This window comes from Nycticebus coucang, chromosome X (assembly GCF_027406575.1).
Source record: "Nycticebus coucang isolate mNycCou1 chromosome X, mNycCou1.pri, whole genome shotgun sequence".
NCBI lineage: Eukaryota > Metazoa > Chordata > Mammalia > Primates > Lorisidae > Nycticebus > Nycticebus coucang.
Window position 1 is genome coordinate 24,095,771 of NC_069804.1, and position 27,182 is coordinate 24,122,952.

A 27,182-nucleotide genomic window follows, 5' to 3' on the forward strand; every position below is an offset into this window, starting at 1 on the left:
GCCAGTGGATTGCTTGAGCTTAAGAGTTCAAGACCAGCCCGAGCAAGAGTGAGATCCCATCTCTAAAAAATAGCCAGGCGTTGCGGTGGTCGCCTGTAGTCCCAGCTACTTAGGAGGCTGAGGCAAGAGAATCACTTGAGCCTAAGAGTTCGAAGTTGCTGTGAGCTGTCATGATGCCATGGCATTCTACCCAGGGCATCAAAGTGAGACTCTGTCTCAACAAAAACAAAACCAAACAAAAACAAAAAAAAAAAACATTAAAAGAATCATATATCACAATCAGCGGGATTTATCCGTGGGTTACAAGAATGGCTTAACCATACACAAATCGATAAATGTGATAGACTGCAGGATAAAAATTACACGATAATCTCAATAGATGCAACTAAAGCATTTGACCGAATTCAGTGAGCTTTTCATGATAAAAACTCTTAATAAATTAGGTATGGAAAGCCAGTACCATTAACACAATAAAGGCCATATGTGACAACCCCACAGCTTTCAGAGTGAAAAGCTGAAAACCTTTTCTCTAAGATCAAGAACAAGACAAGGGTATCCACTCTTACCACTTCTATTTAATATAGAACTGGAAGTCCTAGGCAGAGCAATTAGGCAAGAGAAAGAAATAAAAGGTGAGAAAATCAGAAAGCAAGAAGTAAAACTGTTTGTGGATGACATGATCTTACATATGTAAAATCCTTAAGATTCCACAAAAAAGATACCCTGTTAGAACTAATAAGTGAACTCACTAAAGTTGCAGGATACAAAATCATCATCAAAAAATCATTTGTGTTTCTATACACTAACAATGTATAGAATATCTGAAAAAGATATTAAGAGAACAATCTAATTTGCAGTAGCATGAAAAAGAATACTTAGGAATAAATTTAACCAAGGAGGTGGAAGACCTGTACGCTGAAAACTACAAAACCTTGATGAAAGACATTGAAGAAGACACAAATAAATGGAAAATTCCATGTTCATGAATTTTTTTAAAGGCCTTTACATTAGTTGAGGTGATATGTGTAATGTTCACATAGAAAGCAAATATTCCCCTTTTTATTTCTATATTCATTTTAGATATTCTTTGCTGAAGTAACAGCTTGTTATGAGCATGAGTATAGAAAAGAGATTTTTATTCATATTTAAAGAACATCAGTAATAAAAACATTTCCGTAGCTGTGACAAAGAGCAGCCTTTGTTTAAGGGTTAGGTATGTCTAAGGAAGTGACTCTTGTTAAGAAGTAAGGAATAAAATATAATTCATCTTATCTCGTGTAAGGAAAATTGTCCTAACTTGCAAGCTGCTGAGTGCCTAATTTACATTTAAAGCTGAAGTAATGAAGCCTTTATTTTTTTGCCAGAAACTCCCATTTCTCTCCCAAATAGATTCTCTATCAGAAAAAAAAACTCATTATTTTGCATGGTAATATGTCTTTGCTGATGCAGAAAAGCAACATAAATCAGGATAAAGGATTAATTTAAAGTTTCTTATGTGCTCTTTTACAGATAATTAAAATTATTTCTAGGGATCAAAAGGTGAGTTTGCAAATCACACCAAAAAGAATAGCTGTATCCTGGTGAATTGCAAAGGAAAGGTCTGCCCGCTTAAAGCATGGAGGTGGGAGCCAGAATCCAGATATCTCTTGCTCCTAGATATCTGAACACTAACACTATATAAAGTAGCAACGAAAATAATTTTATGGTTGGGGGTCAGCACAACATGAGAAACTTTATTAAAGGGTTGCGGCATTAGGAAGGCTGAGAACCACTGGTATAGATAGTCCCTTTCTCATCAGGAGGAATTGGTTCCTGGAAACTGTCATGGATGTAGAATTTAAGTCTGAGAACTTTAGACTTCGTGGAAACTAAAGTTACAAGGGGTCTAAAGTTGAAACTCTTAGAAATAAACAGTGTTTACAGTCATTTAAATAAATCTTCTAAATGTAATGCAATTGATGCTAATTTATGCTCTTCTGTAGTAATAAAGGATACTGTATTGTTTTTTTCATTTACTGTCCCTTGTTTAACAGAAAATTTGCTTTGTGGCACACAAAAAGCCTGATTTGAGGCATTTTCTTTCCTCTTCCATAGCTGGTTTTCTTTTTAACTGTTCATTGCCTTTCTGAGTTTCAAACTCAGAAATTGTCGATGTCCATCTCCCTATAACTCTCTACTCATGTCACATCCCCTGGTGTTGACTCTTAGATGCTATCAGTATGTGGTTTCATTCTACTAATCTTTATTTCTCTTCTGACATTAGCTTTTACCTTCCTTATTTTCAACCCCAGCTCCATCTTTCTCTAATTATCCCCAACAGGATCATAGTTTGTGCAATTTGCATATACTGAAACTGAAGGAAAATTTTGAAGTTGCCCCCCAAAATACATAGAAGTAAATTTGAGAATATACAAGTTCAGTTTAATAAGAGAAATTAGTGTCACATCCTGCAAGTCTGTATGAATGTGTGTGCGCTCACATTTTATGTGTATATACACCACCATCTTTCACCTATTTATGTAAATAACATTTAAGAAAAACTCACAATTATTAAAGGAACTCTCAAAGCTTCCAACAGAGTTCCATGTTTCAGCAAAAGCAGTGTGCTTGCTATCAGTCATTGGCAGTATCAGTCAAGTGCTAATTTCTGAAGAGAGATCTGTGTCATCTGTCCTCATTCCTTGGGTCTTGGGGATATCCCAGATGGGGTGGGAATGTCACTGACTCTCCCACCCTTGCCAAACTGGTAGTCATCAGATTTTGGAGGAAGTAAAAAAATGACTCCTTACCAGAAATTGGTTGGAACTTTTGTTCTGTGGGTAAACTACATTTCCTATTAAACCCTTGATTGTTGTACTGTTTTTAAATTTATCTCTGGGCTTTGGTTTGTGTTTTTATCATTTAAAAAAGATTATATGCATTGACAATGTGCTATACTCTTCAAATTTTATAAGAAGTAAACTGGAAAGTTCTGAGCTTCGTGTTGTATAGAGCTCTTGGCCATGAAAGAATGTACAAAAAGATGGTCTACTGAATTTCGGATTATTTCATCCTAATTTGGTATTCCCTATAATGGGAGATTTAGGAGTTTTTCTATGATCATCATTATCATAGTTAAGATTTATTGAATACTTACTAAATAAGGAGTAGTTGGATTTTTTTACTGGTTTTGGGAGTACTTGGATGAAATATGTGAAATATATTCAAATATTGAAGCACACTTAGAAAATACCAACACTGCTGCCATAGTTGATCAGAAATCAGGCCAGAGGATTTTTTTGTCATTGGCCCGAATTAACTGAAGTTCAAAGTAAGATTGTGGTCATTATTCATTACCTCTTTTCTTTCAAACAGTAAAACTCTTGGGTTTCTGTGGACAAGGCTGCTTTTTAATGGCATGTTCTCCAAACAGCTGTTAAGCACCCCCTCCCCAATACCACAGACCACATCTGTTCTCACTGTTGATTAGCTAGAGGGTGGAGAAAGAAGAGAGGCTGTAGCATGTGTAATTACCAGTAATTAATTCTTGTTGAGCCTCCTCATTTCCTTCCATTCTAACTCCACCTACTCTTCTTCCTGTCTCTGTTGTAAATTCTATTTCATGTTGGATACTTGTGGATAATAATCTTGATGGCTATACAGCTGTTTTCCTAAAATTTTATATTCACCTTACAGTGAAGCTTTTTTATTTTTCTTCTTATGGCAGAATCTTTTGATAGGGCAAGCCAAATAAGAAAATACTGAAGTAACTGAGAGCATATCTCTTGGGGCTAGCCTTCCTGCTTCATTATGTTCTGTTTTATGTTGGTACTGTTTCCAACTGTCAACAGATATTTTTCAAATATACTTTCTGTTAAAAGGAACTGCAACTGCAAGTTGTGATTGTCTGTGAGGAAAACAAGTGTGAGATACAGTCCTGGTCCTCACTGATAACCTAAATTATATACATGGAAATATAACTAAGTTAACATAATAACTACCAAAATTGTCAAGACTATAAGGTGGAGGTAGTGTCCTACTATTTTTAATTAATGTGGTAGAGTAAAAGAAGTATATCATAAGTTTGTTCTTTAAAGAAAGTTCACAGTATATCTTATTTACAAACATTAAAAGCCTGGATTTTCAAAATGTGTTGCTTCTTGTGACTCTGCTTTCAGGAAGATGGAGTTTTAAGCAAAACATTTTAAGATTGCTTTTTTTCTTTAAAATTTATTTGGTCTATCAGTCAGTTTCCCAGCAGGAGATAGGTAAAACTGGGATGAATGGAAGCATTTAATAAAGGGATTATTCACCAAAATGTGGGTATAGTGAATGCACAAGAGAATTGTGTGAACTTCAGTGCTAGTAATAGCAGGGTTGTTACACTCTTAGGTGAGGGAGGGACTACCTCAAGAAGAGGAGGTTGGGTGAAGGGGGCCTCCTGATTGTGGGTTGATAGACCTATCCAGCCCCTACCTGACCCCTCAGGAAAGACACAGGGGCATAAATAACTACCCTCACTCTCCTCTCATTCTTCTCTCCTGATCTGTGCAATAGGCTCCATTAGCCAAACCCAACTGGAAATTAGGGGGCAGGGGAGCTCTTTGATGTCCATTAGGTTCACCTTTCCTCCCAGGGAGTACCGTGGAGCCATGGTAAGATATCTAGCATATTTGGAGATGTTTTAATGTTTGCCTAAACGAGAAAAATGTTTTGTGGATAACATAATCCTATGTACTAAATACTCTTGACAACAGTAGACTTATATCTATAATCAGTACGCTTTATGACAAGTCAGTCACTTCTCAAGTGTGTGCACAGTGATTATATAAAGATTATTGTAGTCGTTGATATAGATTAGTGATTCTCAAGGTGGGCAGTTTTGCCCACATAGGAAATTTGGCAATATCTGAAGACATGTTCATAAGTAGGGTGTTATTAGGAGGCTAGTGATGATGACAGGAAAACAGTGAAGTACCTTCTAATTTCATCAGGGTAGGTGATGCTCAGATGATTGTTGAAGAATCTAACTTAAGCAATGATTATTAATTTTGGCAAGAAGAGATTTTACTGACCTTTGAAAGAACAATCTGAGCTGAATTCTGAGACTGAAGCTACAAGGGAGCATAGGTTTTATGCATTTAAACATGAGGTGGAGAGTCAAAGCCCTAAAAGATAAAGAAGAAATGAGGCCATTGTCAATAATTGGGGCATCAATTGCAAGCTCCTCAAGGGTATGGTCTACATTTTATTCATCTTCAAAGAGCTAAGTACCACCGATTGTCAGTCAATATGTATTTGTTGAGTGAATAAGTAACCTATAATTGAGGAGAAATGGATGCTGCAGTGGGAAGGGAAGGGTGAAAGGTACTACAGAGGGAAGAGGGGAAATTCTTATCTGAAGAAATGACACTCTAGACTGCAAAGAAATGAGAAAGCTAGACCTTAAAGGGCATATTGGCTATGACACTGAAGCCACCTAGATCCCAGGTTTCTAGACATTATGTCAGTTCTTGACCTGGACCTTTACACCTCATTGCTTCCTTTTTTAAAAGATACAATAAGTAGGACAAGGTCAGGGGTGACCAACCTTTTTTTTTCCTCTGCTGCAAATTGAAGGAATAAGAGTTGTCTCGGGTCACACATTAAATACACAAACGCTATCGAAAGCTGATGAGCAAAAACAGGTCCTTGGCTCAGGTTGGACACCCCTGATTTAAATGATGGTGTCAGAAACCATTTATCTCATTCATCTTTTATTAGCACTGCCCTTCCTTTCTTTTTTGTGTGAATGCATCATTCTCTATATGGACCCAGAGGCATGTTCCTTCTCTTTTCAGATTGATCTGAAGAGTTAGGCATATCTCCAGAGAGACCGTTTTAATAGATCAGTCTATTAGTATGAGAGTTCATGTGATTGGTTAAGTCTTTCCATTTTTATATTCCTGTAACACAACTCTTGAGTCCTGGTCCTTTCATTTGTCAGACAGTGAAAACTACTTAGTTGAAAGCTTCCAAATTAATTATGATAGATAAGATTCCAGATTCCTTACAGTCTGCAAACTAACCAAACGTTACACTTTCCTAATCCAAACTACACATTATGTTTGTAGTAATAATAGTGGTCTTGGATTTGTTAAGGTTCATCTGGTTTTTTTTTTTAACACCCCCCCTCCCTTCTCTGGCCCATTTTTAGGATGGTTAGTGAAGGGTTTATATGTGGCATTAGAGCCATCAAAACCTGTTGCTCCTCTTTGGCGATCTCTTGGGTAAATCAGAAACAGCCAGGGGTATTAGATACACCAGGCAAGTTCCCATGCTATTTTAGAACTGGTTTGGCATAAATATAAAGTCACTGCAAGTTTTGAGGAGGAAGCTAATCTTTTTAGGCCAGGAACCTTTGAAAGAGAGAGAACGTTATGAATTCTTTATACAGAAAAATCTTTATATATACATAAATACAGAATTTTATAGATTATTAGGTTCATAGACCAAGCCATAGTTCATAGCAGGAATATGTGTAGTTTAAAGCTGCATGTTCAAAATTAATGTTGTTATATTTAGAACAGGTTAAAACATGTAGTTTTGAAATATGAACTATAGAAAGTAAAGTGACAAAATATTGGCAGATGTGGATATTGCAAAGGAGTGATGGCAGACTATTAAGGGGAAGGGCATTATAAGGTTTTTGTTGTTGTTTGTCAAAAAAATTGAACAGGCTAGGCGTGGTGGCTCACGCCTGTAATCCTAGCACTTGGGAGGCCAAGGTGGGTGTATTGCCTGAGCTCACAGGTTTGAGACCAGCCTGAGTCAGAGCAAGACCCTGTCTCGAAAAATAGCCAGGTGTTGTGGCAGGTGCCTGTAGTCCCAGCTACTTGGGAGGCTGAGGCAAGAGAATCGCTTGAGCCCAAGAGTTTGAGGTTGCCATGAGCTATGATGCCACGGCACTCTATGATGTCACCTAGGGTGACAAAGTGAGACTGTCACAAAAAGAAAAAAAAAATTGAGCAACATCGGTTAGTTTTGCCTCATCCTTTTGTTGAGGGAGGAAAGGATCATGGTAGGGAAGCCCCTCATACCTACAGATCTTGTGCCCTCTAACCCAGAGAGAGACCTGTAGGACCCACCAAGAGGGGAATAGCTGTCTAGCATGGGGCACTATAATGGAAGGAGAGAAGTTTCTTAAGCATTTGCCTAGGTTAAACCTAATGCCCTCTGTCTCTTTTCCTGTTTTAGTTCCTGTTAATGTCTTCATTATCAGAAACCAAGAAAGATGATTTTTCTTGTTGTTAGGAGGTCTTAGAAAAACTTCACTATTCTCTTATTCCATCTCCTGTAGGGTTAAGGAGAGTTTTTATTTCAGAAGTTATTGTCAGGGTTTCTTGTATTCATATTGTTTTAATAATCTCATGTTGGTATGTTTTTGATAAATCACCAAAGTGATAGGTATTTTGTCCCGCTACCTAAGCAATAAAAGCAAGTATGCAATGGTATAGTACCAGAGTTGGGAATTTTTTTTCCTGCACAACATATTAACTAAGCAGAAAATTTAAAAGAACAAAGACAATAAAAGTGATGTTTGTTAGTGGTAGTTTGAGATATTTCAGGAGAGATGAGATGTGAAGAAAAGCAATGGCCATATTTAGAAAGCTGCCTCAAACCCAAGAGTATCTATTGAAGTAAACTTGATGACAGACTTTTTTCCTCTTCATGAATCATTGTATTCCTATAAAAGCGAAAATTCCTCTTCATCTAAACAAATGGCTTCCACATCTGTTTTCTTAGTTTCTCAAAAGGGTGTCTTCGGCTTGCATTTTTTTTTTTAAGAAAAGTGTTTATCTGTTTAAAATGAAATATCATCAAAAGCAGTTTATACATCAAAATCCAAGTTGGTCTTCAGCTTGTAAGAATTAGTTGAGAATGATTTGGTGGTGATGGTAGTGATACAGGGGAAAAAAAGAAAATATATTTTGTATTCTGAATAGGTAAGTTTTTCTCCCTAGCCATATTCTTTAAATTCTGTTGTTCTATATTTAATTTTATATGCTGTTTGGTTTGGGGGACTGATTCATCATGATAGTTTTCATGGAGCATGCCAACATTTTAATGCTCTGGGCTTAGAGTTCTGAAAATAAGTATTTTACAAATCAGTAGCAGGAGAATTATTCTGTTAGTCCCATTGAGTAGGAACTAATCTGTACTTGGTTTGATTCTTATTTTGCTCCCATAGATCAATTCTCCCTGCCTTGTCACTAAAAGAAACACATTTATTACTGGTTTGTACAATGCCATATGCACTTTTTTAAAGAACTTGTTCAGTTCTCAGTCTCTTGTGAGTCTGTACCCTCAAGGGTTTTAGTTTTATCTTTTTTAATCTTTAGTCTCTTCTTGGGTGACAGGCTACCATGTCCTTGAGCCCATCCTGCCATTTAAGAATAAAGAATGGGAAGCAGCTGAAATGCCGGTTCTTTTGCAGCTGACAGGAATCTGATATACTACTTGGATTCCTTATCTGGGTACCGACATGCCAATGGTGTGTGGCTTACTCTAGCCATGCCATTGCAGTCACAAGGTTTAAGTGGGGGGGAGCAGAGGAGATTTTCTCCAGGGGAAAGAAAGATTTCATTTTGTATGTAAAGGTCAGGCAGAATGGCTGCAGATCAGTACCTGGGGTCCCACTGCAGGTCACAGGACTGTTGGCTTCTCACCATCCAGTGGAATTTCTGGGCCACGATGAAGGTGGTGTTTGTCTTTCAGAAAAGGTTGTACAGACTCCTCCCTCCCCCTAAGCTACAGCTGTCTGTTCTGTCTAAACTAAACAGTGGCTTGCTCCGGGGTTAAAAGTCCCTGAAAACTGTGAAACATTTGATGTTATAAAGTCTAATTAATGACAAAGACAATTAATATAGATTTAGACTTAGTTTCTCTAGAAAGCTGTGAAGAGTATAATTTGTATCCCAAGGAGAACCCCTTCTCCCATTTTGCTACTTTTATTGGGTAAATATAAATCAAAACTGCTAGCAAATGATACCAGCCTTGACAATAAAAAGAATTCTCCCCCAAAATGCAGAAGAGAGGTAGGGAAAAGGATGGTCATGTAGGAGCAATAGGAGGCTCTTTACTTGTGACTAAAATTGGTTGGTGTTCAGTCTTTTTGTTGAGCCCATCAACATTGCCTCAAGGAGGCCAGCCACTGCAAAGGTTGCTTGCTGTTTGTTAACCTGGGCCTATAGTTGTTTTGGTTGCTCATGAATAGACAAGATGCACCTGTTTTTTGATCTTGTTCAGAGGCTTAATACAATTATTTATATTAGGTCCTAGCTACCTGTTAGGATCATTCTCATTAAAGGTCACTGTGTGGTGCCTGGCTGTCTGACTGTGGCAGCCTGCATCAGATTTGCTGGTAGCTCCTGGTTTGTGTGAAACCTGCCAATTGTAACAGAAAGAATGGAGATCTGATAGCTGAAAGAGAACAAAAGGTACCAGAGAAGGAATGAGGGACCAGGAGACCCACAGTACACCTGCCACTCTAGCACCCTTACCATGGTTTTGGTGCTAGCTTGCTTAGTCTCCCTTTCCTTCTGTTTCATCAGTGAGCTGTGCCATCCATTTCAAAAGGTTCTGTTAGTGTCTGCATGCTGACATTGGTTTGGTTTATATATTAGATTGCATCTCTGTTGAGCATTGGATTTCTTGCACTTGAAATACCCTATATCCCTTCCCCTGAACATCTTAGCTTCAGTCTACTTCTCTGTGATCTCCATTTAGATGTCCCACAGGCATATCCTATTCCAAAACTGCCCATGTGGTTCTGCTCCTCAACCCATTTCCCTGCTTTAAAGAATGATGGCAGTATCTACCCAGTTGTTAAACTAGGAATAAGGGTATCATTCTTGACTTCTGCCTCTTCCTCATGCCTCAAATCCAGTCTGTTGCCAAGTCCTATGGATTACACTTTCTAAATATTTGTGATTCTCCATCTTCAGTGCCATTGCCCTTAAGCTATTCAGGTCTCATTATGTTTCCCTGGACACTGCGCCCTGCCCCAAGTATTTTTGACATGTTTTATAGCCAGAATGATCTCTTTAAACTATCAATATGTTTATGCTACTCCCCAGTTTAAAGTCCTTAATGTGACTTAAAAGGCCCTACACAATCTGCTTTCATGAACTTTTAACTTCCACCCCTGTCATGTATGTGTGCATCTATGTAGTGTGTGTGCGTGTGTATGTATTTGGTTCTCTATGAGGTTTTCCACTACACCCTATACGAGAGGAGGGGTCAGTTCTGGATGAATCATTCATCTCTGTGTTCTTTACCATCTAGCACATGAGTAGTGTTCAGTAAATACATGCTTGTTAGCATGTGAATGAATGAATTCCTTTTTGATGTTCTAATGAAAGTACAGAGCTTTCTACAATTTATATCAAATTCTTGAGCTTTGACCAAATTAGAGAGTGGAAATGCACACAATTCAAAAGTGAAGGAGATTTTTTTATTTTTTATTTTTAGCAATAGTAGTCAGATCTTGTATAGCCTTTATGTTGTTTCTCCATATTCTGCATCTTCATCCTAAATGACTTTTCTCAGCCTGATCTTTCTTTCTTTCTTTTTTTCTTTTTTTAAATTTCAGATTACTATGAAGGTAAATACAATTAGTTTACATTGTTTGCATATGTAAAGTCCAAGTCGTAGTTGTGTCATTCACCCAGGAAGTGTGCCATGTACCCATGTATTGTACCTGTTGGGTGGGAACTTACTGAACCCCCTCCACCCTTCTTGAATTGAGCTTTTTTTCTCATATGGGCCTATAGTTGTTAATCTACTAGTTTCAACTTAGTGTTGAATTCATGAGATGCTTGTTTTTCCATTCTTGTGATACTTTACTTAGGAGAATGTTCTCCAGATCCTTCCAGTTTGATACAAAAGACAAAATTTCCATCTGCTTTACCACTGAGTAGTATTCAATGGTTTACATATACCACAGTTTATTATTCAATTCATGGGTTGAAGGGCATCTCGGCTGTTTGCACATCTTTGTGATTCTGAATTGAGCTGCTAGAAACATTTGAGTGCCAATGTCTTTATGGTAAAATGATTGTTTCCTTTTTGGATAGATAGCTAGTAATGGGATTGCAGGATCAAGTGGTAGGTCTAGATCGAAGGTTTAGTTCTTTGAAGAGTCTCCACACTTCTTTCCATAAAGGCTGTGTCTGTTTCTTTTAAAATTTCTCCGAATTCTTCCCAGAGGAAGTATAGATGATAATAGTACAGGAGAAAAGATGGTTGATAAATGAGAACATGTTATTGATTGATTCTTAAATATATAGTTGACCTTTGAAAAACATGAGTTTGAATTCTGTGAGTGGACTTGTACATGAATTTTCTTCTATTTCTACCACTCCTGAGGTAGCAAGACCAACTCCTCCTCAGTCCAGATGAGGAGGATGAATAACTTTATAATGATCCATTTCCACTTAATGGATAGTAAATGTATTTTCTTAATAATATTTTCTTTTCTCTAGTTTACTTTATTATAAGAATACCATATATAGTATATATTACATACAAAACATGTGTCAATCAACCGTTTATGTTATTGGTAAGGCTCCAGTCAAGAATAGGCAATTAGTAGTTACATTTTTAGAGAGTCAAGAGTTATCTGTGGATTTTTGACTGTGTGGGGGTCAGTCCTCTTAATGCCTATATTGCTCAAGGGTCAACTATATTTATTCTAGAGCAGTGTTTTTCTTTTTTTTTTTTTTGTTTTTTTTTAAGAGACAGAGTCTCACTTTATGGCCCTCGGTAGTGTGCTGTGGCCTCACACAGCTCACAGCAACCTCCAACTCCTGGGCTTAAGCGATTCTCTTGCCTCAGCTTCCCGAGTAGCTGGGACTACAGGCGCCCGCTACAACGCCCGGCTATTTTTTGGTTGCAGTTTGGCCGGGGCCGGGTTTGAACCCGCCATCCTCGGTATATGGGGCCGCGCCCTACCGACTGAGCCACAGGCACCGCCCTAGAGCAGTGTTTTTCAACTTTTTTTTTTTTTTTTTTTATCTCACAACACACTTGAACCTGTAGTTAAACTTCCATGGCACACTTAAATTATGTTGACCAAAAAAAGAATTAAAAAAAGAATATACTTACTGTGCTCTGAACTGCTTTCTAAAATAATTAATGTTCTTTAAAAATTTTTGTGCCACACTAGTTGAAAATCACTGTTCTAAAGGCATATCTGAAATAGGAACCTTCTGTATTTTAATCATGGCTATCTCATAGAATCTGTTTTCTGAACTTATGATAAAATGGAGTGCAGTAAGGGATATCACTTAGTAAAAAAAAAAAGAGTTGTAAGAGGATGTGTGGGAAGTTGGTTATGATAGAACACAATTTAATATAATATTGACCCTAATTCTGAACAAGAGAGTTACCTTCTGGGGTGTTAGGCTTAAAAGTTCTCCTTCCTTTCATATCCTTTGAAGCAGAGAGTAATGTTGGACAGTCTAGTGACTATCTTGCCACACACTGAACCTAAAAAGGAGCTGTCCAGAAATCAGAAATGGTTTTCAAAATGGTGATGGCACCACCTTGGTCCCTCTCTCACTTTTGGTTCTCCAGATCACCAGAGCTATGTGCACTTCTAGGACTGAGCTTAGGCCAGGTGTTTAGTTAATGCCAAGTGACAACTTGTTAAATCTGCCATTTGTGGGAGCTGGGAGCTCAAAGTTTTCTGGTCAGATTTTCCCATGACCTCAGTCATAAAGAAAATGTTACAGATTCTAGAAAATGCTAATGTCCTTTTTAGCTGTAAGTATTATCTTGATTGCAGTGCTTCAGAATTGCCCAACTTCATTATCTGAGCATAACCAGCCTGACGCCTTCTTCTCAAATAGACAATTATGATCAATTAAGCACTTTCAGGCCTTATAGAATACTTAATTTTATTAGTCAATTATTTGTGCTTTGAAAGAGTTAATGGTAGCTACCCAAGCCATTAGTAGAAATTAGAATATCCCAAAATAGAAAGGCTACTTCCTTTGTGTGTGGTACTGCAGTGGAAAATGCCAAGCATAGTTTTTACTGAGTTAAAGGGTGAGAGAAGGCGGGGTGGGGGAGAAAGTTACATGTAAATCATTTAGCCATTAACCTAATGGGTGGGTTTATAAATCCTATTACTATAAGCCCTTTTCATTTCCACTGAGGCCTGGTGCATGCTTGATCCCACTAATGTAAAATTCATTCCATCTAAGTGATTACTGAAGTAAGACACTTTGAGTCAATTTTAATCAGGTTGTGTGAAACTTGCTTGAGCACTGATGTTCACTAAAGCATGGACATAGTTTGGCCGTATCTTAATTAGCCCCCCAGATGAGTTATACGAGGAGTCAATCAGGAGCCAAATCTCTGAGCCTTTTGACATGTTCATGTGTTTCTCTGAGGGAAATACACTGTAGGTAGGATCTGAAAATACCCAGCTCAAAAGCAACAGGCAAGGACCTTTGGGTGGCTATATTTCTAGTCTTATGGACATTATGTGAATCCTAAGGAATCCGAAAGTTCTAATTTTGTGACTAATTGGAGTATCTTCAATAGTACTTATGTTTAAACAAATCAGAATTTCAAGTTTGACGAAATATATGGACCTTGTTCCTAGAAAAATACATATAGGCACACATTCAAATCTTTGCTATTGACAGTTTCAGGGGGTTTTCTGATTTCTTGATCTTAGGTTAATAGCTCCTACTCTAGTTTTAATCTTGGTGCTTTAGAGTCTTTTTTAACTGGGAATATGATTTTGAGGCGCGTTTAGGCTCATACTCAAACTCTTGCGTTGGTGAGCAGACTTGGTTCAAGTGTGCTTTAAGGCCAGTTCTATAAGTTCTTTAGAGTCCCGTGTCAGATACAACCCCAAGTATGGCACCAATGCATGTAAATTCAAGTGAAACATGGGATGTGAATCTTCTAAACTGGAGGTTGGCATGGAGGAGGAATAGAGAATAAGTGTGTTGTGATAGGAAGGTTTCTTTAAAGGTGAAAACATTTTTAAAGTTCAGAATGTAAAGTGAGTTTTTAAAAATCCACAGGATGAATAAGTTAAGTATTCATGCTAGGAGCAAGGAGTTATAAGACAGAAGAAACTCACTTTTCATTTCACATAACCAAAGCCATAGTTTGTGATTTTTTTAGTTTTTGGATCAAAATTAGAGCCCTGTCAAATTGTAGGGCAATAACTGAGAGACACTCATAAATAACTTTAAATGTGTCTGTTAGGGAGGAGAAACCTTTCAGAAAGCGTTGTTTATTCAACATGTTTTATATTCTTCACACATGAGCTGCCAGAAGGTCTAGGTTATAAATTAACAATTTAAAACAAAATCAGTTTATCTGGAAACAAGAGTTATATGAGAGAGGTACACTTTTAGTCAAGTTTATAATTAATGGCCCTTTATCTTTGGGGTAGAAATAATTTCTCTTGAGTGAATATTTGTTAAATAATATGCATTGTGTTTGAAGGTGGGATCAAAACTGATTCACTCATTTCTTGCATGAAAGAGCCAGCATTTAAATCCATACCGTGTCTGGATTGAATTGACGCTTTTTGTAACCACCTTTAGGGTCTTGTTATTGTGGAGAGGCACTTTCAATTGATGATGGCTTTGTTCTTCTGAAGCTGGACCACTGGGGGTTTGCCTCCTTTTACTAGAACCTAAGAAATAAGTATTTATTGAATTACTACTATGTGCTAGGCATTGTGTTAGGTTTAAATGATCTCTGCCAATAATTTGCTCTCTCAGTCTTTAGTAATAGAAGTATGTTTTGGTATGCACAGATGGTTTGGGAGATACGTAGGACTACATACCCATTAATATCATTAGGTTGGGGAGGCTAGAGAAGGCTTTTCTGACAGTGTAAAGTTCCATGTAAAATAAGTGGATGTAGGTAATAATAGTTCCTTAACATATATTCCTAACATTTATCAGAGACTCTATAAAACAATGTACATTTAATGATCACAATAGCCCTATTATAAGGAAGCATCAATTATCTTCATTTTACAGTTGAACTTACAGAGATTATATTGCTTTCCCAAGTTCACACAGCTTATAAGCAGTGTTGTTAGGTTTTGGACCCAGGTAGCCTGTATTAGTGTTCTTCAGAGAAACAGAACCAATAGGATGTATGTATATATATGTACGTATATACACATATGTAGAGGGAGATTTATTTTAATGAATTGGCTCACCCAATTGTGGGGGCAGTCAAGTCTGAAAATCTAATCTATAAGACAGGCCGGCAGGCTAGACACCAAGGGAAGAGCTGATATTTCAGCTGTCTGAAAGCAATCTTTATTTCTTCTTCCTTGAGGACCTCAGACCTTTTCTCTTGAGGCCTTTAAGTGATTGGAGGGAGCATACCCATGCGATAGTGGGTAATCTTTACTCAAAACAGACTGATTGATATGTTGATCTCGTTTTAAAATACTTTCACAGTGACATTCTAGACTGGTATTTGGCAAAATATCTAGGCCTAGCCAAGTTGACATGTAAAATTAACCCTCAGACAGTCTAACTTATCAGTTCATACTTTCAAACATTTGGGGAAGCAGCATGTGAAAACCACAGTAACAGGAAAAGAGCATGGCCTGTTTGCACCCAAAATATTTTGGGAAGGCTGAATTGAAAGATGCATGTAGGAAGTATTAGAAGATGAGCCGGGCCTCAATGAAATGAATCTGAAGGTCAAGCTAATTCATGGCATTTGAATTTCATTTCAAGGAGTATATTTGAGAAAGAACACTAGCAAAATGTAAAATGGCTTGGAAAGTAGTGATGCTGGAGACAGGTGGGCTAAGTGAATGATGAAGGTCTGAAGGAAGGACACAGATGCAGAGGACATGCCAACTGCAAAGCTCCAATATCGTGTAGGACATACTGGCTCATTGGATTAGAAAGAAAGCCAACCCTGTGTTTCGGTTGAAGTTTCTTGGAGGGAGCATTTATCATGTTTGGAATTGGTTGAGGGTTTGCAGGAAATGGGTGGGGTTTAGAATGAATGTCTGTGGGACTAACAAGTGAATATGAGAGAGAATGTTGAGTTATCACTGTGTATCAGCGATTCTCAAGCAGGGGCAATTTTGTCCTCCCCCCCCAAGAAACTGATGGCAATATCTGGAGACAATTTCAGTTGTCAGAACTGGAGAGAGGAAGAATGCACAGGCATGTGTGCACACTCGTAGTACTGAAATCCAGTAGGTAGAGGCCAGGGATGTTGTTAAACATCCTACAAAGAACACAGGATAGATCCTCATGGCAGAGAATTATCTGGCCAAAAATGTCAATAGTGCTGAGATCGAGAAACCCTGATGGTAGTGTGTATATATATTCCCTGGGATTGGGAAAGAGATCTCAACAGGTGTTGGATGTTTTTATGTATTGTAAGCATACCTACCCAATTATATTCAATGCATAAAGATGTAAGGGGACAACTTGTGAGAACCTACATATTTTTAGTAACTTTACAATTATAGCCATTAAAAGCAGCCTAGAATTTGGGCATATGTTCTTGCAATGCTAATTATCCTTGTTGGATATATTAGTGCTTCCATTGCGTCTGTGGTCAAAGGGGTAGGGCGCCGGTCCCATATGCCAGAGGTGGCAGGTTCTTACCCAGCACCGGCCAAAAAAAAAAAAAAGAAGTGAATGTGGTTGAAAGACAGAACAACTAAATATAATGAAAAAACATTTCTGCATGTCAAACTTGGATTTTAGATTTTTAGGTCTGAGAAGAATCTCAGCCTCTTTCTTTTGTAAATAAGGATGCTGAGATCTGGAGAGAGAAACAAGTTGATCCCAAATCACTTAGCTAGCAATTGGCATATTAAATGAGTAGTCAGATTTCAGACCTCTAACTTCTTAAAAAAACTAGTATTTGTATAACATTTTATCTTTGCAAAGCACCGTTTGCAGCATACAGTTCTTTTTATTCCATCCTAGTTCAGGGAACTATGTTGGTAGTGTCACATCAATGTTAGAGAATGTAGAACTAAGGTTTAAAAGCAGTAAAGTAACCCAGTTTCACTAAAGTGTTAAGTGGTGAAGACACAAATAGGGTGCTGATTAAATCCATAGCCCTTGTTTCTTGAGCATTTATAGAGAAGACAAATATCTAAGAATAACAGAGAAGAGGAAAACAGGAAAAAAGCAGTCTCACAGAATGAGTATGAAATGTTCATCTAGTGAGAGAACTGAGTAACACTGAGTCTTCCTTAGAAACTGCTGAAATTTGGAATAGGGAACACTTAGATAATGGTTGGATTACCAAGTATCATAATATTTATATTTCTTCTACTTTTCTCTTCCCTATCCTTCAAAACCATTCATTTTACTACCCCTATTATGCTAATGTATTTTTTTTTTTAAGATTTCCAGTTTATTTCTAATTTTATGTCATCGGTAACAGACGAATCCTAAAACCATTGAGATTTCAGTTGTCGTTCTGTTTATGCATTGTTTAGAATTTGACCTTACTCAACATTTTCTTGTAGGATTTTCGTTGTATTTAATGTGTGAATTATATACCAAAGTGGATTTCATGTTAGTGGGTATTACTGTAGTAGACATATGTTGTCGGAGTAGGACCTTGAAACTTTTTTTTAACTGTGGAAAGCTAGTGTTTTCCCTTGTTTAGTATTAATAAGCACTGTTTTGGTCTGTAATAGCACCTAAAAGCATTTCATAGCCTTTGAATACATTGCAAGACAATGGTAATCTGTTGTAACAAAATACGAAGACGCAGGCATCATCCTGGACTTGTTAGGAGAACCTATAAATACACATCTCAGTAGTAGTTGGTCTTCAGTTGCCGCTGTTGTTAACCGTGGTATAACATACATGCTCTTTCTACTTAGTAAGCCATATCGTGGGCGTATTCGTGAACAAATTATTTTCTTTAGAAAACATTTTTTTCATACAAATTTTACATATCCTTTCTAGTCCTCACCACCCTTCCCCAGCCTTCAGAGGCTCAGGTTGGGGTTAAAATACCTTTTCATATTATTTTAATTATTGCTCTCCCCACCTCCACCCCTTTCCTGTTTCCCCCTCCTCTTTTTCCCTTAACAGCACTGTTCTGCAAAGCCTGAAATGATTGATATGATGGCAGTGCTGTCATTCTTTTTAACCAAAAAAAAAGTCATTTTTGTTCTAGTTATTTTAATAGAGTCCCATTAAAGATGTATTGCTGACTGAAATATCGGCATGAAGGGCTCTCACTGAGCTGAGCCCAGGAATTAAGAAGTCAGGAAATCGGCTGCTGCATTGCAAGAGAGCCTTGTGTGACACCGAATCTCCTGATTGGGGAGATCATTACTGCTATTATGACTCGACTTGCGTAGGAATTTTAAATTCCATCTGAATGTCAGTAATAACCCTCTTAGCAAATTATCCTGAATAAAATCACGAAGGCATTTTATATAATAGGTGTTGAATTACTGGATAGATTTGCTAATTAAATACTCTTTGTTCTGCTGCAGTTGACATTACAGGGTAAGATCTTGAACAATTATTCTCAACAGCTGTACTTTGTTAAGGGAAAAATTAACCACAAAGTTTATTTTTTTACACTTGGAGTTGGCAGATTTTTGAAATGTGCTTGAAAAAATTCCATCATCCAATTGGTAATGAGTAGATAAATATGCAGGTGTTGCTGTGAAATCAGATAACTGCAGACTGCCTTATTAATGAATTTAGCAAGCCTTTATAGCCCTGTTTTCTAGCCGTTGGCACTTGTTAAAATGATTTTCTGTCAGAATGGATAGCTTTAATATTAGGCTTGTCACTTTGAAGTGAACTTATGAATGGTCATCTTGTAATCACTGTATCTTGTGTCCAGTAGACCTTTCAGGGTACTTCTGGCTATTTTAAAAAATGCATTTCCTCAATGAGGAAAATATATGTAATGTCTAAGTTTTTGATTGTTGGCTTCCAGAACCGTCATACGGTGGGTGGTTTTATTTTGTTTTGTTTTTTTTCTTAAAAAAAAAAAAGGCAGTGGGATGTAATGAAAAGAAAATGAAACATAAGGTCTAGCTTTCTAGATCAAGCTCTTGACTAACTCTGTTACTCTGGGAAAAATCTCAGAGCCTATTTTTTTCTCATCCACCAAAGGGGACTCTATGTCCTTTTAGGAGTGTACCCTTTAGGAGTATTCATTTAGTGTTCTATAAATATTTATTAATAGCTGCTATCTACCAGTATCTCTGCTAGATACTGAGAATTTGGTAGCTTACTGACTATTCAAAAACCAAGCCCTCCTCAGTGATTAGTTCGAATTGAGGGCTAGGCCTGAAGGCACCTTTGAAGTGATGCTATTTATTAGCACTTAAACTGGAGAGGGAACTGAGGTACCCATCATCTAGAACTGCTTAGTGAAGAAGCATAGAAGGTTAGGGGTCAATCTGGTTTTGGGTTGTCTTGTGTAGAATAAAGAGTTGACAAGTTGTGGTGGGGACCTTGAACCTGAGACAGAGCTTTATCATCAGGTACTGGTGAAGTTCACTAGAAAGATAGTGATTAAAACTATCCACAGAAATTGGTATCGTCTCTGTGGAGATCTATTGGGTAATATATTTGTAAGAAGTTTTAGGTCAGGTGTAGTGGCTTATGCACTGCATGAGTGCTGTAATCCTAGCACTTTGGGAGGCCAAGGCTGGAGGGTTGCTTGGGGCCAGACGTTTGAGACCAGCTTGAGCAACATAGCAAGACTCCATTTCTACAAAAAATAGAAAATTAGCTAGCATGGTGATAGGCAAATGTGGTTCCAGCTGCTTGGAAGGCTGGGGTGGATGGATCTCTGAAGCCCAGGAGTTTGAGATTGCGGTGAGCTCTGATGATACTACTGTATCCTGGCCTGGGCAACAGAGTAAGACCCTATCTCAAAAAAATTTTTTAAATATAAAACCTTTGGCCAGGCACTGTGGCTCATGCCTGTAATCCTAGCTCTCTGGAGGGTCTAGGTGGGTGGATTGCTTGAGCTCAGGGGTTCAAGACCAGCCATTTCTACTAAAATGAAAAAACTAGCCAGGCATGATGGCTGGTGCATTCCTCTAGTCCCAGCTACTCAGGAGGCTGAGGCAAGGAGATTGCTCAAGCCCAAGAGTTTGAGATTGCTGTGAGCTACAGTGACACCATGGCACTTTACCTAGGGCTAAAGAATGACACTCTGTCTCCAAAAAAAAAAAAAAAAATTATATATATGTGTGTGTGTGTATATATATATGTATATGTATCTATATGTAACCGTTGACTCAGTTAAGTCTCCTTGTAGGAATGTATCTTGTTATTGGCAGATTTGCAAATTACGTATGTATAAAGATCATTTGTTGAAGTATGACTATAACGGTCAAGAGTAGAAACAAGTACATTTATAATGCTAAAGAGTAGAAACAACCTATATGTTCATTAATAGAGCACAAGTTAAATTATGATCTACTCATACAATGGAGTACTATGTAGTTATTTAAAAGACTAAGGCAACTCTTTACACGTGGTTTTGGAATGATAGAGTGTTAGGTGAAAAAAGCAATTGCAGCATAGTCTATAGCAGTGATTTTCAACTGATGTGCCAAAATAGTGCTGTGAGAGGATTTCAAGTGTGCCATGTACATTTTTAAAGATCATTAATTAAATTATTTTTGAAAGAAGTTCAAAGCACAGTAAGTATATTATTTTTACTCTTCTTTTGGATCAACATAATTTAAGTGTGCCATGGAAGTTTAACTACAGGTTCAAGTGTGCCGTCAGTTAAAGAAGGTTGAAAAATACTGCTCTATAGTTTGCTATTTCTGCAAAAGTGGCATCAGCCAAAAGATTTCTGCCGCCAAAGAGAAAATTGTTTTGGTAGCAGCCTTCAGATTGTGCCTGGTGGAAATGGTTGTGAGTTGGTGGCAGGATAGAGTAGGGGTAAATGATGGATCTGAAAGATGAAGGTCTCCATTTCACATTGAAGGTGCACTCAGGGATGACATAGTGGGTTTGGTTCGTGAAAGAAGAGAAGAGACTGGTTATTGAATATATGGATTGTAGTAAAAAGTTGACAAATTGTTCCTGAGTTATTTTACTTAGTAGTTAACAGTTACCCTGTGCAGTTGTCCACTGTGATGAGAAAAGCTAAGTCTAGCAAGGTGTAAGGGACAGAGGGTAAAGAGAATTCTTAATAAATAGTTCTGTCCTCACTATGATTGATTTGATCTCATTATTGCCCTTTTCCCAAAGGAATTGTCAGGTATTCTCCCACAGTGCATTTCCCTGTAATTTAAATGTTAAAAAATGAAGATGAAATGGGGAGAATGAATTTTGTTTATAAGTTAACAGAATTTTATTGTCTAGTGGAAAAGTAATTGGGATTACTTATGGGACCTGTCAGTCAACTGGCGAATGGTTTGTTGAATGGCTACAGTTAGGCACAAACATTTGCTCTGACCTCTTGGAACTTGTAGGCTAATTGAGTAGGGAGGAACTGTCAACTAATAAGTGCATAAAGCGTCATTCAAATACTAGTAGAATAGTGCAAGCAAAGGTCAAAGGAGAGAGATCACTGTGGGCTGGGCCAGTCAACTCAGGGTTTATGGAAGAAGAATTTAAGCTGAGGTTGGTAAAGTTCAATGATAGGAAGAGGCTTGGGGAAGAAATTCCAGTAGAGGACACACTGGCAAGAGGGTTTGTATAAGGGAATAATAGGCTGTACAGGTGGAGCAGTGGTTTAGGGACAATTGCAGAATTTAGTTTTGATCTTGTGAGCATTGGGGAAGTATTGAAAACACGGAAGAGGTGGATAATGATATATTCAGGGTAAATTGATGAGACCTAAAGCCAACTAGAATTTCGCAGTAGAGGTGTGAATTGGTTAGCCTTCAGCCACAGCCCAGTCATCATGGTGTCAGATGCTTTCCACCTGTGGCATGTCGTGCTCAACATGTTAGCGTGCACCATAGGCATAGCCCTTCATGGTCACAGAGATGGTTGTTGCTCATCCAAGCAGCCCTCAGTCTCTAAAGACACTCACCACCACCCCCTTCACAGTAAGAAAAACCTTATACAGAAACATCCTACTGGAATTTTCCTTACCTTTAATTGGCCAGGATTGTTTTGTTACAGCACAGGTCTAAACTGATCATTGTTTCCAGAATGGAATTACCATGATTATCTTGGGCAAGTGGTCCTTAACCTAGCTTACAATGTAAGAATCATCTTGGGAGCCTTTACAAAAGACTTCTGGGACCAGGTATTTTTTTTAAAGAGCTCCAGGTGATTACACTGTACAGCCAGTATTAAAACCACTGGCTTAACTTAATCAAAATTCATCACCACACACCACCTCTAGGGCTGGGGAAGGGCTTCCTTCTCTAAGAACATAGGACAATGAACATCTGGACAAAAGTGGAAATTATTAAATTTTGTATTTAATAAATGGGAGGGGGCAATAAAAAATGGAAATTACTGAGTAAATGTAAAAGCTGCTCTACAGGCAGGATTTACAGGGCTCTGTAATATGGAGGACAAGAAAGAAATAACACCATGACGTTTGAATTTAGTAGACAAGGAGACCTATTGAAGTAGAAGAAAGAAATTGTAAATAAAGTAAATCTTTATCTGGCTCACTAGAAATGTGACTTCTGGTTTAGGCTGATGCTTTGAAAGATGGGTGATAGCAGAGAGGCAATAGCATAGCATGACTAAGACCTCAGGTTCTGTAATCAGAGTGCCTGGATTCATACCCTTTTCCTGTCACTACTAAGATATATTAATTACTTGATCTTCTGGCATCTAATAATTGAGGATATTTACAATTGTTACCTCGTGGAGATCTTGAGGAATGAAATGAGAAAATGCACAAGGCACTCCCTGCATAGTATCTGGCATATATATTTTAAACATACATTCATATTCTCTCTGTCTCTGTCTCTCTTTCTTTCTCCCCACTCCCTGCCCTACCCTGCCCTCATTATGTCATATTACTGTTTTTTAAGAGGCTTTCGTTTGTTAAATGTGTGTTACTTTTGAACTGGTCCAAGATAATTTATATCAGTTCTTATTTGTATCCACATTATAACCTATAGATCTCTAGTCTGTAGCTATACAAGCCTAGAGACAGACTCATCTACAGATAGATAGTATTTATACTATCTTCATTAACCGAATATTTACTGAGCTCTACCTTTTTATTGGATGCTGTGTTAGCTGCTGACAGTACATATAGTGCAGATCTGATGTCTGCCTTCAATGAATTTAGTGTAGAGAAGAATTTTAAATCTAGTAAATATATATTTTTTACTTTTTAAGATCTTGCATACCACGAGTAAGAATCTCCAAATTGGAAGTACGTTTTTAAGATTTTTTTAGCCATGCAGTTCTATTTAAATCTTAGTTTGCCTTTTTGTTATATTATAAAGGAATATTTTATTGTGTGTTTATTACAGATATATGTATTATATGTATCATATAAGATACACAGTATCTTTAATAATACAAGATATATATGTACAATATATTTATATATAATCATAAAATACATATCTAAAATGATATATATCATTCTTTTTCTGATATATACCCTGTTTCTCCAAAAATAAAATATCCTCCGAAAATAAGACCTACTTACAGGAAAGATAAGACGTCCCCTTAAAATAAGACCTAGCGCATCTTTGGGAGCACACCTTAAAATAAGAACATTGTCTTATTTTCGGGGAAACGGGGTAATATATTTAATATTTATTAAAGAAAATATATTTATATTATTGACTTAAATATTTAAATATTAAGTATATATCTTTAATAAATACACAATAAAATATATTTTATAGCTATAAGAAATATATAAAAGATATATGCTTGTATAGCTCTAGGTAAGAATCAGGATAGAGGCAAACTTATCTTTAGATTATGTTGATGTTGTTATTTTGAGAGTTGCCATTAGAAAATCTTCCAGAGCTTTAAAAAATAGATGGAAATGGCAAATCATTGGGAGTTACCTATCTCTGTGTGCTTATACTTATGTCTTTTTAATTGTACAATGTATTAATCTTGACTTTTGTTTCATTTAGATTTTGATGCATACGAAAGAGATGGTACAGAAGGTAATACTGAGCATTTTCATTATATAACAACTTTTAAATATCATAACTGGTGATGTTTTTGCATTCAAGGGAAATTATAACCTAAACAGACTGGAAATTGCTTCTTAGGATGCCTAGTTTACATTTATAATCCCTCCTAATGGATTACAGCTTTTTTCTTTTACTGATATGGTCTAGCCCCTGCTTGAAGCCTATATGTGAGTGTTTCGAGCAAATTAGTAACAGTGCTAATTAGAGTTTATTTCCAGGCTTTTATGCTGTATGTGCTCTAGTGTTGTTTGTTATGATTGATTTTTTTTGACACTCTTCATATTCTACTAAATACTGTTTGCAACTGTTAAGAATTTAATATGGATTTGTGTCCCTGAATTTATAAAATCCATTATGTTTCTGCTTCTTAAATTGCCATGACCACTAAGCATGTGATATAGTGGGTAAATATAGACCTGTTTCCTAGTCTTTTATTCTCCTTTTTCTCATTATTCAATTTCCATATTTTGTTTCAGTTGAAACTAGAGACAGTTTTCCTTCCACTCCATTCTGAGTTTTAGGAAAATTTTTTAATATTGCGATACCCACCCTTCTGGTTTATTTGGTTTAATCTTCAATTGTACATCCTGAAAATACAGATAATAACATAAGCTTTTGAAAAGTTAGTGGAACCTATGATTTCTGTATTACATAACATCTTTAAATTTGTTATGTGTAGTGGTCACTGTGTTTTTGTTAATTTTTATAATTTTTGCTTTTTATTAGATGAATCTTGAAGTTATTTATGGAGATACAGATTCAATTATGATAAACACCAATAGCACCAATCTGGAAGAAGTATTTAAGTTGGGAAACAAGGTAAGATAATTTTATGAAATTATGTGTTTTACCTATTTTTGTGAATTATCTTTTTAATATGGCATATCATAAATTCATGTATATGTGCACGTGTGTGCTTCTGAAAATAATAAATTTTGTACCTCTCAATTCTTCATTCTCTTTTATTTTTCTGACTTCTACTCTGGTTGTCTGTTTTAAAGGTGAAATTCAAAGATAATTATATTAATATTTTTCTTAATGATAGATACATTTTTCTTTTGAAAACAGTGTAAGTGTTGTAAGTATAAGATACGGTCACATTAGTACTTAGGACATTGTCTTTTCATAAGGAAATATATGTCTAGTAGCATTCAGATGCATGTTATATGTGGATAAATACCTACCTACATACAAACACATCTATAATTTTTACAGGAGTACTAGAAATATATTTGAAAAAACAAGGGGACATTTTTGTAATAATCATTTGTAGCCTCTTAATTGCATTCACAATTAACAACTGTTTCTTGAGCACGTGCTACGTTAAGATACTGTCCAAATAAACTAAAACTAAGATATCACCTTTCAAACATAACAACTTCCTATCTTTCCCTCCTAGAATGTGTGGAATTTGAACTGTGGTCTACATTGAGAGTAACTCTGGCATATTGTACTCATCCTGAGCCTTGAAAAGCTATATATTTTCCCGAGAGATGATGGTCTGTGCCTTGATCCTGTCAGTAAAAAGCAGAGGACTGTTCATTTATTTCTTTAGCATGTAGTTATTTGCTTATATTCAGAGTGCTAGAGGAAATCTTAAGTATTAACAGTCCACGTTTTATTTATTTCTGATCACATATCTACTTTTTGAACTATCTAATCACTAATTTTGTAGTTTAAAGGCAAGTAGTCTACGTATGTATTAAGTCTTTAGATTCAAAGAAGACTGTTTCATAATTTTCATATATTTCCAGGGGCTGATCCAGCCAATCCTGTCCTTTGGTTGAGTGGGAAATATATTATTGTTTGTATTTTTTAATCCATTTTGTCCCTGTGTTTTTCTGTGTCTTTGCATTATGCCAGTGTAGTATCATGTTATATATAAGCTGAGTAAATGCATTCTCACTTTTTATGACTTCATGTTCTGTTTAGATTAACTTGGGAATTGGTAACATGTTCTTTCTCTCCCAATAGGTGTTTCAGAAGTTAGTATTAACGTTTAAAATTTTCACAGGTAAAAAATGAAGTGAATAAGTTGTACAAACTGCTTGAGATAGACATTGATGGTGTTTTCAAGTCTCTGCTACTGCTGAAGAAAAAGAAATATGCTGCTCTGGTTGTTGAGCCAACATCGGACGGGAATTATTTTACCAAACAAGAGCTGAAAGGATTAGATATAATTAGAAGAGATTGGTGTGATCTTGCTAAAGACACTGGAAAGTGAGTTCAGCTTTCGATTTTGCTTTTGTTGTTTATATTTGAAAAGTTTAAGCGTGAATGATGTGGAGAATGCCTAAGTCTGCCAAGCACAAGAACGTAACTTCTTTTTTGTTATTTTTATCATTGTTGTTATTATTGCACATTAAGAGTCCATAACTTACTTGGATTGGAATTTTACAGGTAGATTAAAAATCAGAAACAGCTGAATTTGGGGGGTAAGAAATGCTTCTCATAATATACTTCTCATGAGTTTTTACTTGTGGTAAGGGTAAACCTTTGCACTTCAGATCCCTACAGAGTTGATTTTTTTGATGTTGGTTTATTTTGCCTTAATGTTCCTATTAGAAAGTGCCTTGTTTTGTGTTCTTGAATCTTGGTAGAGTCCTTGAGGAACATAATACTTAAGATTTTCCCATTTTGTAGCTTAAAGTGTTCTGGGATTCAAAGTGGGCCTTGGAGTGAGACTTCGTTTCCACCCATATCATTTGTGTATAAAAGATTCTTACTAATCTTAGGTTATTTTAACAGTTAGTTTTTCAATATTGTGTGTACTTCAGAAATATAAATGTTATGACTGACCACCTAGCTTTGTACTTGAAACTAAAGATTATGATGATAAGACCTGTTTTTAAAATAAGGGTCATATTAATGTATAAAGCACCCATTTTAAAAAAAATGAATCTTTAGGTGCTTTGTGTCCCATCTTCCATATACTCCTATTTTTTGAATGTCACCAATTTCAAAAATGGAAGAATTTCTTTTATTAAAGCTAAATTGAAAATTGTTTTTAATATTGCTGAATATCAGCATTTTTAGCTGT

At 36.6% G+C, this 27,182-nt stretch overlaps 1 protein-coding gene across 4 annotated transcripts in view; it reads left to right on the top strand.

The window, feature by feature from the left end:
- Positions 1-27,182, top strand: part of POLA1 (DNA polymerase alpha 1, catalytic subunit) — a 313,249-nt gene that overhangs the window by 99,918 nt on the left and 186,149 nt on the right. For all 4 annotated transcript variants that reach the window (XM_053580580.1, XM_053580579.1, XM_053580582.1 and 1 more), the window contains 3 exons: positions 24,080-24,112; positions 24,869-24,961; positions 26,157-26,362. In XM_053580580.1, the coding sequence (XP_053436555.1) occupies positions 24,080-24,112; positions 24,869-24,961; positions 26,157-26,362 (332 nt within the window). The remainder of the gene's footprint in view (positions 1-24,079; positions 24,113-24,868; positions 24,962-26,156; positions 26,363-27,182) is intronic.